Source organism: Crocodylus porosus, unplaced genomic scaffold (assembly GCF_001723895.1).
Source record: "Crocodylus porosus isolate Cpor-Errol unplaced genomic scaffold, CroPor_comp1, whole genome shotgun sequence".
NCBI lineage: Eukaryota > Metazoa > Chordata > Crocodylia > Crocodylidae > Crocodylus > Crocodylus porosus.
Genome location: NW_017728913.1, coordinates 19,250,758 through 19,267,267, shown reverse-complemented (window position 1 = coordinate 19,267,267; position 16,510 = coordinate 19,250,758). Strand labels below are relative to the sequence as shown.

Genomic DNA, 16,510 nt, shown 5'->3' with positions numbered 1-16,510 from the left:
GGCCAGCTAAATGCTTTTGCACCGCTTTAATGGTGTCAATGTTTGCATGCCTTGGCGGCGTATTGTGCATTAATTCCAGCTGTTGTAGGAAATTTGGCAGTGTAATGTGCTGTAAATGACTTGGGGCACAGCAAACTAAAACTCCTTCAGCAAAGTAAAACTCCTCCAGCTGTGGAGCAAAGCACCGGGCTCTGTGCAGCTCCGTGGCTCTTCAGGAAGTCCTGCAGGCAGCCTGGCAGCAGTCCGGGAAGGCAGCGAGCCTGATTACCTTCCCCCTGACCACCAAACCTGCCTGAGCTGCGTGGGGGCCTGGTGCTTCCTTCCATGGCTGCGGTGACTCCTGGGACCACCCAAGCTGGGTGCCTGTGCGCAGGTGCTGCTGCTGCCATGGAGGGAAGCACCAGCCTCCCCACTATAGCCCAGGGACTGTTTTGCCTGCCAGCAGCTCACCCTCCCTCTCTGCCACCAGAGAGGCAGGTCAGTGCGGGGTGTGTGCATGACACAGGGGTTTACTTCACCCTAAATTGAAACGGTGGGTTTAAAAACCCACCGTTTCAATATAGGGCCCCATTTCATCTACCTGCACCCACAAATCTTAACACAAGATCAGTTTGTGCCATTGACCAAGCCTGTTCCAAACTTTCCAGTGCTATATCTTTTTCTGGAACCTCATTTCCTAAGATTGGTCCAAGCAGCCCTGGGAGAGATTATTCCACCGTGGTCATGAAATCCATTTTTGTCTGATGTGTTTTCTTGTGCTGCCAATTTTATATATAATTTAGCAAGTAAATACAGTAATCAACAGAACATAAATAGGAACAACAGAGGTAAATAAGATGTGGGGGTGTGTTCACCTCTATCCTCTCTCCCCCAGTCTTTTGAGGGTCCTTGTCAGAAGAAAGGTTGGTATATGTGCCCTTTTTCCAGCGGTTTTTCACATGTGTGCATATGAAATATACAGCACAAGTTGTATTCACATCACTATATATGTACACAGGAGCTAGAAAGGATTTAATGCAATAGAGTTTTAATGGTTGTTCTTATTTCTGCTAACTTTGACCATCTTGATGTGCCTTTTTTGTTCCTTCTGCTGCACATCCCATTACTCCTATGGACTAACACTCATTCACCACAAACTTGTGAACTAGGTACATAGTCCTGTTGCTCCCTCTAGTGGCCAGCCTCACACAATACAAACATAATTCTCCAGTGGGTTTGTTAAAAATGAAAATATTATTCATTATTTGGTGTGGAACAAGGATACAAAGATCCCAAGCGGTTCTGGTGCCATGGAATCCCTCATTAGAGCACTCTTCTGTTAGCTTGTCTGCCACTACCAACCTCCACTGCTTTTGTGCTCCACTTTCTTTGTCCGAAAGGAAAGGAAAAAGGGGAGAATTCAGAGATGTTCCATAATGCATGTTACATAGGACTACGTGCATCCTTTAGGCAAAAGTGTGGCATTGAGATGTGACAGGACAGGGTGAGGCCTATACATGCATTTTACTATAAGCCTTCTTCCCCACAACATTGATTCAGTTTTAATTTTACTCATATGTTGTTTCTGCCTTAATGAACGTATTATACTCTTACGTACCCTGTGAACCCATATGTTGCGGTATAATACATAAATAGTATAAAAAATGTTTTAAGGGGGAAAGCTGCAGGCATCTCAGCCAAATTTTACACTTTGACTGCAACTGTCAGATGTTTTTTGAATGCATGTCCTTTATATGAATTGCCTTCCGTCCAGACCTTTCTTGCTGCGTCTCTTACTAACTGTCTGTTGTTTTGTCTTTCCTCACCAGCCTCACAAGATTGTAGGACAAATTCTGTCTTGGACATTAATAAGCCACCTACATATTATTCCTTTTGATTTCCTGTGCTGACTTCCCCACAACCCCACCAGTTTTCAAGACTTTCTCTTCTGCCCTCTCTTTTCCTTGTCACACTAATTAGATGCACAATTTGTTTGCTTCAAGGAATACACACTCACAGCATCTGATACCAAGATTAACTTTTAATTAAAATAATAAGAAGCCTAATTGAAGCTGTTCTTTGTCTCTTTTTCAAACCTATGTCAAATGTTAGAGGTCTTCTTATGGTAGGTGTTACACTGGACGTGATTAGAGAGAGGAAATATCACTTATTGTTGTTTACCCCAAAATCTGTGGATTTTTTCTTCCACCAAGAGCTAGAAAAAATACCATGAGAGCTAGGATGATAGCCATGTTACAAGATCCTGTGGACCAAGTCTTAAGACAAAATTCCCATTAACTTTATTACATGAACATATAAATGGGAAGGGACAGATAGATTTTGGATCACAGCATGGTGATTTAACCCACATCCTCACTGTCTTGGGGGAGCCTCATCTGCCTTCTCTACCCCTGTTGCTACAGCACGTGGCTAGGGCTAGGAAACAAAGAGTGTGTCTAGGACATGTCAAGAGGGAGTGATCCCCAGCTGCCAGGACAGCCTGTAGAGAAGCCCTAAGGCTGCTGCAACTTATTCTGCAGACTCACTTAGTCCCTGAGCAGCCTCAGCATTAAAACATGGCAAGCAACATGAGTTGAACCTAACTTTTCTCTTCTCTATGCACAGAGTTTGGAGGCAACTGCAGCCAGGGGGTAGTTGTGAATCTGCCATCAGCCGCAGTGTGAACACCTCCAGGTTAAGAAAGGTCTCAAGATTTGCAGCCAATATTATACCATTGCCATTGAGCACTTTATAGTCTCATCATTTTGCTATCTATTAATGTCAGGTGTCTTTCTGCTTTACTGAGCTACCCTCTCGACTAATACAGCTGTATAATTACAGGTAATGGGGGACGTCATTTTCTGCTCCTTTCCTTCTTTCCCTCCCCTGCCCCTGCCACATTTCAGTACATTTTTGCTTGCTATTTGTTTATGGGCCTTTTCACAGTTTTTAATTCTCATCACTGTGTTTCAAAACAAGCCAACTTATATTATTATTGGGAGTAAAATTTCCTAAGACAGAGAATCATATCCTTCTAAATCACTGATGTGTTGGCTGATACCGTCTCCTGCTTCAGAGTAATTCTGAACATTCATTCAACCACAAAGGTGTCTTGATGCTGACTTTTTCACTCAGGGGCAGATCATTCCACTACCCTTGGATAGAGTGATGGAGAGCACCATTAGTGGCAGAGCAGCCAAATGTCATAGTGGTGCTGCTGGCAAGTGGTTACAGCAGCTTTAATTTTAGATTAGCTGACGGTGTCCCAGAATCCAGTGCCAGTGATGACTCCAAAAGCTGAGCTCTACCTCAATATCTCTGGGGGTTTTTTCTCTTTCCCTAGCAATTTTGTAATTCTGTCAACAACTGTAAGCAGGTAAGGGGGGTTTTTTTGGCAATCTTTCTTTACAAAGCCAACCTAATCATTGTTGTTTTCCTTTAGTTATTTTGTGATCTTTTTTCCCCCACAAAAAGTACTAATTGTATTGTATTGTATTGTATTTTCTTAGTGACAAAGGTTAGATTTTTTGGCACTGTTCCATAGAGTGTCTGATCTGATCCTAAAATTGCACCCAAAATATAAATAACTGATAATATGCTACAAGTTGTCAAACATGCCTGTTTTTAGGAATCTCACCAGATCTTTAACACAAAAAGACTGCTGGGGAAAAAAGGTGTTTCCCAGGGATAAAAAGGGATAAATAAAGTTCCTCATTCTTGCTCTTTTTTTCCCCCCATACTGGACAATAGGGAAAGGAGGATTCTGAACACAGAAACTTTTTTTCCTAGAGATCACAAAAAAAAAAGATGCCAGGTTTATGGCTTTTCAAGAGGAGTTTCATGAGAATTTTTTATCATAAGGATATGTTTCACTGGAAGAGACATTTCAGAAAAAAAGTTTTCATGCAGCTGTGTTTCTTAAAGTTAATTTAACTTGAATCTCGGTGGAGCAACCTTCTAAGGCAGCGATGCTCATCTTTTTGGTCCTGTGGACCAAATAACTAGCATAGGGCTGGTCTGCAGGGCAGATTGGACCCCACATGTCAGAATTGGGCCCACATGCGTGGAGCCAGACTATGCTGCTGCTGCTGCCTGGTCCCATGTGCTGGGATCAGAGTCCGGGAACCCTGTGCCACCTTTGCCCAGTCCCATGTGGAGGGATCAAGGTCCTGGACTGCAAGCTGCCTCTGCCTGGCCCCACACTGGATCTATCATGTAGGGCCACAGCCTACTCTAAGGCTTTCCTGGGTCTTAACAGAAAGTAAAACAGTGACATTGTTGGAATGAAACAACTAGATACTAGTGGTAGTGGCAACACCATGATATCCTTCCCCTGCTTGGAGAAAATATGATAAACAAGAAAAAAACGTGGCAAGCAACTGAATCCTCTTGTACTTTCAGCACCGTTCTCAGGCAAAGCATTCGAAGCTAGTAATTGGGGTTTTTAACTGAGGCAGACTCCTTTTCTTCTCTTCCCTTTTCTGAAACCCATGTAATTAAATAATTTTTTTCCCCTCAGAAATACAGCACCTAATGGATGGGCCTGAATGGATTTTCATCCCAAGCAGATAAAGGTCTCCAGGTCAAGTGCTGTAAGCTGTGATAATAATGCCACAGTCCGTTTATTCTGACCACTGAATACGGTTGTCATACACTTATCTAAATTATCTGCAGGACACATGCAATGAATGGAGCATGATTTTTTTTTCCTTTTTATGACTCTAATTGTTCACAAACTGTCATTCAAAATCATAGAAGCTTCCATTCTCAACACCACTGAATGCAAAGGTGACAGTCTCTGAGAAACCTGAAAAGACTCAATGCTTGACATGTACCTGGCAAACAGACTGATAGCTTTGTCTCTTTTCATGTTGTTTTGGCATATATTTCAGCTCTTATAGAATTCTATATAAGACTGCAGTATTTAATAAGAAAGACTCCAAGGAAATCAGGTCTGCCAAATCCCTGAATAGTGAATGCTCCAGAGACCTCAGACAGGAGTCTGAAGCAACAGCTGTGAAATATTCATAGAACCCTGGAAAATTCATTTATATCACTGCCCTACCAGTTAACTTGAAAATAACTCCTGGACATCTTGCACTCTGGCTGCCTCTTGTGTCTGCACTTCTGGAAATCCATCCATCTCACAGCATACTGCTATGAAAGACAGAAATTGGTTCGGAATTAGAAACAGTTGATACAAAGCAGTCATAGGAAAGTAAACTATGATATTGAGGCAGTGACATTTCCCAATCTTAACTAACCACATACAATCACCCAAACCGGGACAGGCAACCATCTACCTTAAAGCCATACATTATTTAGGGGTTCTAAGGCAGTAGTCTTAACTAAAGATTACAAAAGGAATTGAAGAAAAATAACTTCCGAGTTGGTGCATTTGTTTCCTGTAAGATGGCTTGTTAGTAAGTATGGGTTTGTATCTTATTTTCACAGATTGAGCATATGGATCTGTAAGACTACTTGGGTAAAACAGAGGAATATAGAACAGGAATAGGAGGTAGAATTGCTTCTATATACAATATAGCACATCAGGGTTGGCAGACTATGGCCTGCAAGGCAGATCTGGCCTGTAGAATCCGAGGCATTTGGCAGCGGGGATTTTGGCTGCAAGCATGTTATGTATCTTGCCACGAGGAGAAGTGCCACTTGTGGGTGCTTTCTCCATGCCACTGTGGGGAGAGGCACTGGTTGTGAGCTAGGTCATTTTGGCTCACAAACAGAAAACATTGCCAACTGCTGCAGTACATTAGTGGAATAACTGCCTCATCTTAAAAAGACATTGGCAAGATTGGAAAGGCTAGTAAGAGTTCAAAAAACAAGTCGTGGACCAGAAAAAACATATTTTATGGGGAAAGGTTTAAGTAGCTCAGCCTGTTTATCAAAGAGACGATATGATGATTTGGTCATGGTCTGTACATACTGTACAAACAGGAGGAGAGGATCATGCAATACCACAAGCCTTTCTAAGGCTTTGAATTTCCCATCACTTGAAATTATTTTATGTTTTCAAAAATGATATGGAGTAGTACCACAACCGGTTATCCAAATCACTGTAGGACTAACAGTGATATTCTATGGTATTTGGCCATTTTAATGAAATAGGTCATGAAGCTTTTGAGTTTTTGCTGAACTCAAGTTCCAAAGTGTTTGCCTGATTTTTTTTTTTAATCAGTCCATTTGAATAGGTATTGGAGACAGACAGAAGTCTGAAGTAGTGTTGAACAGCTAGCTAAAGTCAGTGTTGAAAGTTGGAGTTTCTTCTGTTACCATCTCATACCATTCGTCGCTGTCCTTCCACCCCTTTGCTGGTATTTAAAGCTTGTATTTCTTGTTTTCATACATCAAACTTGTGTAACCATGTAAAAAGCTGTAGGTTTAAGACTAGCATGGCCAGTCTTCAGGCCCAATTTCTTCTCTAGATAGACTGTCCCCTTTCTGCAGCAGCATTTTTGTTTACACATTCAGAAGTGCTTCACCTGGAAAAGAAAGCTTCATTTTTACTGAAGCTGTAGTACCATGTAGGAAGCTCCATCATCAGACATTTTTAAATTCAGGCAGGATAAGCATTTATCTGGCCTTGTTTAGACAGGGATGATCCTGGCTTTGCAGAGGTTTGGGCAAGGTGATTTCTAGCCCTAGTTTTCTGTGATTCCAAATGGAAAACCTTGACTAGCCAACAAAGAGCCCCAATAAGCATTGTGTGCATATCCCAAGATGGGATTAAATACTACACCAAGTGCCTCCCTGTGTACTGTACCAGGTGCCTCCCTGCATGAACTGCAGTGCATATGTGAGAGAGAAAACATTGAGTCTTTAGATTACATTTTGTTGGTTTTTATTCCTTCAGCCGTATTGCATGTCTCAGTGCACGCAACTTGTGGAGTTGAGCTCACCCTCTAGTGTGTGCCATTGCTCAGAAACTCTATGGGAAAAATGTGCAAAATAAACTGTAAAGTTGTCTCATTATCTTTACGGTTCATACATGCAGTAATATGATCGTCAGAAAGGTGGCACTGTTGTATTTTGTATCTTACTTATTTTACTGGGTGTTGTACTGTAAAACTAGTCATCCACATTAGAAACATTTTGTTTTTCAATGTCTTATCCTTTTGTCTGTTTAACAAGCATGCATTTTTCATTGAGTTTGTTATGAGTTTTAGAGAAGGACCTGTGATAAAAAAAAAAGACAAAACATTATAGATTGCAGCCTTCTGAAGTATAGTCATTCAACTGTGGAGAGACTTTGGCTTCTTTGTTACTAAAATCTTGTCACAACCTAAACCGAGACCATAATGACTGCAGCGAGAAACAATGAGCTCAAACGTCCATCCCTCTTGGAACAGGAATTTCAATTCTTTACTTCACAGGCAATTGCTTTGTGTAATCCCTGTCATAAATTTATCCAACTTCATCTTTATACCCATTTTCTTGCCCCCCAATACTCCTAGTGAGTGGCTGTTCTGAAATCTTATTCCTGGGATTTTAAGTATCCAAGAATGTTTGAGTTTTGGATCAAATGACTTGTATATTCTTCCAGAGCTTTAAAATTGTATACTAGATGCAGACTTGCCTATACATAGCAGTAGAGCGTTACTACAAAGGAAGAGAAATTAGGTATTATTCAGGCTGATGATAAGCGGGGTCTGAATTACACTTGCACTCTGTGGGGGTCTGTGATGGTGGCAGCTGGAAGCTGGAAAGAGCCGCTGAAGCTTGAGCTCCTTGTAAAGATGCAGGGAGGGCTGGGGGCTCTCATCTCTTATGAGGGGCTCTTGTCTTGTATGGGGGGGGGCTCAGTTTCCCTAAGCCCCACCGTATTTCAAATCCTGATGGTAAGGAAGTGCACAGATGAGAAAACTACTAGATCCTACATTCTTATGAATCTACAAAGATTTGTACTTTATGTCTTGTCTATATTTGTAGCACAAACAATGTTGTCCTTGGGATCTACACTATTAGCAAAACAATAAGATTCTGTAACTAGTTTTTCTGATTGTTTGCTTCAGATAACATCCCATGCCATTTTGGCTGTTCCTTTCTCAAGACGTGTTTATAAGCCTGTTCTATTTCTAATTTTTTTCTAATTATAGTGGGAGAAGCTACAGATGACAACAAGTGAGAGGAGGAAGATAGTCTGTTCTGTCACATTCCACATTATTGCTATTACCTGCGTTGTTTGGTCATTGTATGTTTTAATAGATCGGACAGCTGAGGAAATTAAGCAAGGCAATGACAATGGTAAGTTACTTTTTCTGCCACTTTGCTAGTACAGTAATAGACTAATTACAAAGGAAGATTAGTTAATGGGACAGTCGTTGTTTGTAAATATATATCCCATTGCTAAAATGCTTGCATATCTGCTTTATGGAAAAATTAAAGGGCACATCATTCAGTGTTAAAAGCCAGAATTTGGCTGAATTTATTTTGCTCCTTGACTGCAATAAGAAAAGAGCTCACAGCCCAGTGCATCCATCAGAGCAGCTAAAACATGTTGTTTATTCTTATTTTTTACTCCATAGCAGAGGGGTTTTCATACTGAAATAAAAAATGGCTAATGAAAACCAAAGGTTCAGCTGAATTTCACAAAAGCATCCAAAAGTCCAAAAACACATCCAAAGGTGTGTTTTATGTGACTTAATAGAACTTGTCTGTTCTGCAAAACTAGGGTAGGACACATGCAACAGGCTTCGTAATGAAGATTTCCAGCAAATGATCTTTTATAGTCCCAACTGGAAACACTGTGGGTGAAATTATCAGCCCCTAATTTGTAAAATAAATGGTACCAAGGCCCTTTCCTGCATTCTTCGTACATAGCTACGTTTATTCTATGAAAACAGTCTTTACTGTGGCATTTCAGTTTAGTGTCCAGTAGAAACCCAGAAATGCAAAAATGTTGGCTATGTGAGTGGAGAGAGGTAAATAGCTGTGTTAGTCTGAAGTCAGGCAGAAGGCAGGGCATGGTGGCATCTTAGAGACTAAATGCCTTTTTGAACTAGTTAGTCTCTAAGGACAAAGGAGAAATTACTAAAACATTTACAGCCTTAAAGAACTTTGGTGGTGATGGTTATAATAGTATGATTCTCCCTTGCTAGATGAGAATCAGAATTCCAGTCTCATCTTGGTCAAGAGTGTTTGGGGTAATGAATGTGGGATTGGCCCACCATTTACAGCAGACTATAGGTTAATGAATTGAGCAGGTATTTTCAACATGTTTGAACTACTGTACTTCAGTAAAGCTGTAAGTGCTGCTTTATAAGAATCTGTTGAAGTAACTCTACCATGCAAGAACAAATCCCAGCCATAGATATGCCCATCAGCTGTTCTTCAAGTCAAGGGAAATAAGCCAGCACATTCAAAGGCAGAATTGGATCCACACATTATCACAGAGAAGTAACAAGGTCAGGCAGGCAGGGACCTCAAGAGATCATCTAGTACAACAGAGGATTGAATCTGAAACTTTGGTGTTATTAAGCACCACGCTCTAACCAACTGAGCATGTTGTAACAATAATTTTCTTATCTTTGGCCGCCACCCACAAAGGACAACTGCCAAACATCCCTTCAGAATCAGGCCTGCTCTTTATTTCATGATAAAATTCAAAACACTGATTTACTGGCCAGAAACGTACATGCCAGCCAGCTAATATTAAAAGATGGTTTCTGTTGCCATTTGAGGTATGTACTCCAGGGCCTGGTAAAATTAGGTGTAATATCTAATCTTACAGGTGACACCAACAGCAATTCTAATTTGTTTACAGGAGGAAAAGAAAACCTTTGCATAATATATGAATGACCTTGTTAAAAAGAAGTCTATAACAATCATTCTTCCTCTTTTGATCAGGACTATTACTTAGTAGACTACTACATTAATATTATATGTGTGTATAACGTAGATAACATGCAGTGCTGGAAATCATTTGAAAACCACATGCCTGTGCATGAAAAGGCTTCCAAGCAAAACAAATCCACATCAAGTCCTCTTGAATACTTAAAGAATTTAAAAATCAGATGAGTATGTGGGGAGCAGCTTTTCTGTCTCTGATGTTAAGTGACATAAAGACTAGCACAGCAGAGTCCCTTGTGTTCTGCTGTAAACTTTACATGAAACAACAAAAATCAGCTTTGTGTACTGCTAGTTGAACATCAATATTTGATGCTGCTGCTGCCTGCCCAACTCTTGTTTTATGAGCAAACTCTATTTATATAACATCAAGATCCCCAAGATGATTCTGTAAGGCCAAGTCCTAATATCATGTTTCTCTTTTAAATATGTACACCTTTGGTTTTCATTGTGAGATTTACCCTAGGAAAAGAAAGGCTTGATACTTTATTTACAGGTAAATACTATCCATTAAGATAACTATGTGCATTCCCTTGGTTAAGCTGACTTTAGGCAAGCTTAACTACTCAGCAAAAGTGTCTAGAATTAATATTTGCTTTGACGTAGGGTATATCCGTAGTCAGGTTACCTAATCTCAGTAGTTTAGGCATATTTCTAGTGTTCTTGAAACATGGCCGAATGGTTGATATTGCCACCTTAACAGAACACAAAGACATTCTGGTGCTACCAAGGTAACAAGGAAAGTGAAATGGTCATTAGCACCTTTTTTCAAATGTTATTTTCACTGAAAAAACACTAGGTGAAATGAGAATTTTTTTGCAATCCCTCTCCTCAAATACTGGGGGTGGGTTGGGAAAAGAAACCTGAAAAGTAAAAAATGTTAAGTTGCCTTTTTTGTTTCTTTTCATCTTCTGAGACCCTACTTAATGGCAAACTGGGGGGAAAACAAGGAGGAAAAACCTAAAAATCAAAAAATCTGTTCTTTGTGGTAAAGCAGTGGATAATCTCAAATTACTTCTCTAGTAGTGTACAATGCAAGACAGGCAATTGAGAAGCCCTGGATTCTCAACCTGCTGCCACTATTCCTTCTTGAAGCAGTGCCCTCTGTTGACTCCTAAATGGTCTCAAGCAGGTATTTCTACTCCTCTCTGACTTAGTTTTCCGCTGTGGAAAATTTGGACAATACCTGTCTACCTTACAGTATTATTGCTGTACTTAATTATGTTTTTAAGATGCCTGGACCATTAATGGCATTCTGTGCGCTATGGATTATTTATTTAAAGTTCTCCTAAATATTACTAATAAATGTATGTGTTGGTAAAAGGTTAAAATATCTAGGAAGCAATGTTGATACAAAGGCTTAAACAGTCCAAAACATTGAAGGCCAGCACATTCTGTATCAGTGCCAACGCTGTCATCATTAGTCAGATGAGGCAATGCACAACTGAGTTTTTTTTCCCCCTCTTTTAGAGTGCTCAGTGTTTGAAGCAGCAGCTGCAATGGTGTTAATTATCTTGTGATTACAAGACTGTTCCCAGTATGGCATTCTCTGATTTTGTAAAATCATAAGACTAGTTTTAGGTAAAAGTGAATCATCTTAGTATTGCTCAGAATATCACCTAACTTAGGCCCACTGTTACGTGGCTTCTCAGTGGCAGTGCCAATGGAGATTTTTCTGCAATTATAGAAAGACCTTTAAAGAGTTACAATAGTTTCCTTTTATCCCCGCCTTTAATAACCAGTAACAAAGAGTGAAACAAGATGTACTAGAAACTTTAGGATTTCTATGCAACTAATGAGGAAAACAGAGAAATGCACACAGAGAAACAGAAAAGAAAGGCCAATCAGAAAATGGATGATGCTGGTTAGCAGGGGGTGGGATTCTTTCCCACTAAGTTGCTCCAAACCAAAGCTCCATCACAATGGAAAAATGCTATAGTATAATAGGTTATGGCTTCAATTAAGTATAAAATAGGGCATGTATCTTCTAACAGAAAAGGCACAAAAAGCAATTCTGTGTCACTTTTTACAGCAGTAGTGTGGCACAGGCCAGGGATCTTGCCATTCCAATTTGGATAATTACATTCTACCCACTTAAACCTACAGACTATAGTGATGGGTTCTAACCAAGGGACAGGAACAAGAAGCACAATACAAGTACACATTTCTGTCCCAGGAAGTAATTTTATATTCCTGATGTATATAACCGCACCAGTGAAAGTCTGGTCTTGCTGCTTTGCCTACCAGCATGGCTCCTGTGCTCTTTTAAACAGCAGTTAATCTTTAGTACAATAGCAGCAACACTTGTGTCTCTGTATATGCACAGCATTTAAAGTATTTGGAATTCTTTAGAAAAGAAGTCACTTCATTTTGTTCTATGAATATTATTCAGAAATAGGCATGCATGACATCCAGGAAAGGAACTATGCAGCATGACCAAATAAGGTGATGATGATGATACTAACCTTAACTTGTTTGTTTGAAAGGTGTCCTTGAATGGCCATTTTGGACAAAACTGGTTGTGGTGGCCATTGGGTTCACTGGAGGCCTAGTCTTCATGTACGTACAGTGTAAAGTCTACGTTCAGTTGTGGCGCAGGTTGAAGGCTTACAATAGAGTGATTTTTGTTCAAAACTGCCCAGACACTGCTAAAAAACTGGAGGAGAAGAATTCTTCATGCATTCAGAACTCTGAAATCAAGGATGCTGTGATAGTGCCAGTATCACAGACAGGTACAAACTCACAGCCATCAGCTGAAGAAATGACTTCTGAGGTCATGCCAGTTTGACAGAGGTGGCACTCTTTCTTCACTTGAAGAATAAAGTGTGAGTGTTTTCTACACCACAGCCACTAAAGAAAGCAGAGATGATCATGCATACTGAGTAAAACAACACAAACCCTACCCAGGAAAAAAGGATCCAGCGAAGCAACGTGTTACTTTATGGAATGTGACCATTTTGTGAAGTAGTTTCTCAACTAGTCAGCCAGGTATAGTGACAGTGGAAGTGTAGAAAGTGCAATAGACAACAGTTAACAGACAATGCCAAACAGACATGACAAGATGACCTTTTTAAACTTAATGGCCATGAGGATATTGGAAAGACCTGCTATTATTGTTCTGTTTACAGGGAAAAACAAACAAACCCTTTCCACCTGTTTATTACTACTAAGGGTCTTATTTGCTAATTATCTTCTTAAAATACACTTCAAAGTAATACCATTAAGGTCACTCACATAAACCCTCAATCAACAAAATTAACAGACCTACACCATGGCACTCCTCTAAGCCTCAAGAAGTTACATGCTTGCGTGCTATATTGGGTGCCTGAATGTTTTGGTAGTTGTATGAGTTGAGGATAGCTGAAGGGTAGTATCGAAAATACGTTTCATTTGAATATACATTCACATTTTTGCAAAAATATTCAACAATCAGACTTTGAGTTCTCTAATTGTCTGAACCCTTTCCTCAGTCCCATAAAATACTTAAGTTATTTAGCCAGAAGGCTTCAGAAAATTATTAGATAAATGTCTGGAACAGGACCTTTGTTGCAGTACTTTAAAAAGTAAGCAAAAGAAACATGAATTCTCTGTTATATAAGCATACTGGATATAGAAAGCTTTGTTCCAAAATGGAAAAAGATTAAGCATAAACAGAAGTATTACAGGTGGAAGCATGCAATCACTCCAAAAGAACTTGACATTGAATTATATGTCTAAAGACTTGGGGGGGATAGAGGGAAGTAGTGGGAATTTTAAACATAAGGCTTTATTTTTTAGAGTTTGCGATACAGCAATTAAGGTAGTCACAAGCAAGCATACCTAGTCTTAAAATGATGCTGGTATCTCCTTGCTCTGATTTGGTTGAAAAAGTTATCAGTGGATTCTTTTATATGGGTAAGATTGAGCTATTAGCAATTCAACAGTTCAGTTGTTACTTTTGTGTTTGAGCATTCTCATGTTAAGTGAAGTGTGAATAACATTAACAGGTGCAATAGATAAATGAATGTAGATATAATAATGTGTCCAACAGAGTGAGTTATATAAAGAGAAGACTTTTGTGATTTACTTCCAATCTCTGTGGTGTTTATTACTGGGACAGGAGAGGCAAGCTGGTGAGAAATACCTGTGCATTGGTTTGGGTAAGTCTGAGGACAACACTTGATAGCAGCTAGGGCTCCTTTTGAACTTGTATTTAGGAAATTGGCCTGGGGAGAGGGATGGAAAGAACAAACATACATTCTTTTAAAGAGGTAGAAGACAAATGTCTGTTGTATTCAAATGTCTGAGGTACTGATATTGGTGTGCTAATTTTCTCCTTTACTTTGATGAAGTTTGGACAGAATACAATTTTATATCAAACTGCAAAGGTATAAAGGCACTTTTAGAACATTTCATTCTGTTATGTTTTTACACTTTAAGTTTGGAATAATAACATTAAAGTAAATAACAGCCAGGAGGAAACTGGTTTATTCTTTAAATATTTATTAATGGGGACTACATAATTGATCGATCTAAAATTTGTATTCCCAAGGTAATTATCATCAGACTTTTTGGAATTAAACTACATTTTATAATTTTAAACCCCCAAATCTTGTTTCATGCAAGATGCTTAAATCTAAAATCCCAGTTCTAATATGGATTTGTTTGGGCACAAGATGCCATTTACCTCTTTTGTTCAAACAAATGATTTTTCCCTCTTCAGCCTATTTGTCCCTTGGTTTGGTCATGTCTTAGAACCATGGAAATATTTATGCCCTAAAGTCACGCTATTTACAAGACCATACCAAGACTTCTCCCTCCCCCATATGGCAACAGCTTTGCTGACATTGTGCATTTGAAGCTTAGTTAAAGTTTAAACATTACAAAGGGAAAAAATCTTTAACAAAAACTACCCTCAATGAAATATATATCTGAACAATGGGATGGAGAGGGAAAATGTAACATTTAGTCAGACCAAAAGACCATTAGAATAAAATTAACATTGAGTATAGGTGGCCTTAAATAAGGGCTTTGATTCCTTAGAATAGGGGTGCTCAACTTGGGCCCATGGGACAAATTTGACCCATAGGGATTCCATGGATCAGAAAACCTGGCAGCAGGGGATGGAGGAAGGTCTGTGAGGCTGGCTCCAGCCTTACTCAGGCCATTGAAACAAAAGAGTATCAGGGTCAGGCCCTATCCCTGAATGTCCAAATTGGTCCATACTCCTCCCCTTCCATCCCTCCCATGCCCTGATCAGGGCAATCCCATCCCACCCTTCCACCCAGCATACACATCAGTGTTGCCCACCCCTTCACCGCATGTGTGGATTGGGGCCACTCTGTTTCCCTACCACCTGGTGCATCAGGATTGGGGCTGCCCTGCCCGCCCCACCCCACATGTCCAGATCAGGACCATTCCATCCCCACCCTGGCCAGATGGATCAAAGTCATGCTACACAACCCCTGCAGCTGGATTGGTGCCAGCTGGCTGGATGCAACCCAGAGGGACCTGGCGCTGCCCATTTGGCCTGAAGGGCAAGATGGTTGGGCACCACTGCCTTAGAATGTTATTGTAAATGTTTTCTTTTCTCCTTGTCCTCCTCTTTCATAGGAGGTTGATTTGTGATAGCTTGTGAAGACTTAGTGGTAGGCAGAAAGACACATTTGCACTGTGTGATAGGTCTTGCCTCCAAGAAAAAAATATGCATGGTAGGCAATACCTCATTCAATTCTTTGTCACTTACAGAATTTAACGGTCTGTATTAATCCAATTACTTTAGTTTACCAGAGGCTTCTATAACACAAAAGGAACACATTTTTTTTACTGGAAAAATAGAAGTCTAGTACTTTTTTTTTTCTTTTTTTAATGACATGAAGTAATGGTATTGCAAGTAGAAGTTAAAGATCAGGGAACATCCGACACAGACATAAATAGTCTTTCCACAGTGGACAGCAGTAAATACCCAAATCAGGCAAAACTTCATCTTGGCATGGTTAAGAATTACAGGACCAAACCTTGGCACAGATACCTACCATGATGTGCCCTTTCATAGATATACTTAGTTTCATTAAATTGCATTAATTTGGAACCAAGTTCTGCCTCCTGGCTTGAGCAACACTCCTAATTAGTTTGTGTGAACGTTATGCTTTAACAAAGACTGCAGAACAACTGTACTAATGAGCAATTCTGGAATATCAACAAGATGCTTCTGTTCTGTGTTAAACGTGTATGTCCTCTTTACTGGTTTCTTAAAAGTTTGCCATTCCAGGAATGAATTATTTCAATGATTCATTTAAAAATTGGTAGCAACACTGAACCACTTATTTTTATGCTAGCATTATGAAGATTCTTAATAAGTCCAATGATGCCATGTCATATATCGCTATGCTTAAAAGGCAGTATTTATTTTTCTGGCCTGCAGAAAGTAAGTTTCCCATCACCAGGACTAGCCCTTTCTAATTCTAAACATTGCAGTGAAATGTAATATGGGATGGAAATATTTTACTGTGTGTAATATTGGATCAAGTTTGTGTTGTTTGTTTTATCCTCTTCTCTTTTGCAAAATAAAAAAGATGAATTTTTGGGTGAATGTGTGTCCTGAAAGACCGAAGGTAAGGGGAACAAAATTACTAGAACTCCTAACTGTTGTGGAACAAATTTGTATTTGTATTAAACAAGTGACCCCAAA

General features: G+C 39.7%; 1 protein-coding gene and 1 long non-coding RNA gene across 7 annotated transcripts in view; one reads left to right on the top strand and one right to left on the bottom strand.

Moving 5' to 3' along the window:
- The window catches only part of LOC109309722, a 41,723-nt gene extending 33,961 nt beyond the window's left edge, over positions 1 to 7,762 (bottom strand). The window contains exons 1-3 of one of the 2 annotated variants that reach the window (XR_002101016.1): positions 6,268 to 7,762; positions 5,045 to 5,136; positions 551 to 1,366 (exon numbers count right to left, since the gene is read on the bottom strand). This is a non-coding gene — a long non-coding RNA (uncharacterized LOC109309722). Of the gene's footprint in view, positions 1 to 550; positions 1,367 to 5,044; positions 5,137 to 6,267 lie in introns of those variants that run through there. The other variant, XR_002101015.1, reaches the window with a different exon arrangement.
- Positions 1 to 16,510, top strand: part of MARCH1 (membrane associated ring-CH-type finger 1) — a 434,512-nt gene extending 418,002 nt beyond the window's left edge. For all 5 annotated transcript variants that reach the window (XM_019534571.1, XM_019534573.1, XM_019534575.1 and 2 more), the window contains 3 exons: positions 8,091 to 8,238; positions 12,327 to 14,562; positions 14,692 to 16,510. In XM_019534571.1, the coding sequence (XP_019390116.1) occupies positions 8,091 to 8,238; positions 12,327 to 12,628 (450 nt within the window). In that variant the 3' untranslated portion in view covers positions 12,629 to 14,562; positions 14,692 to 16,510. The remainder of the gene's footprint in view (positions 1 to 8,090; positions 8,239 to 12,326; positions 14,563 to 14,691) is intronic.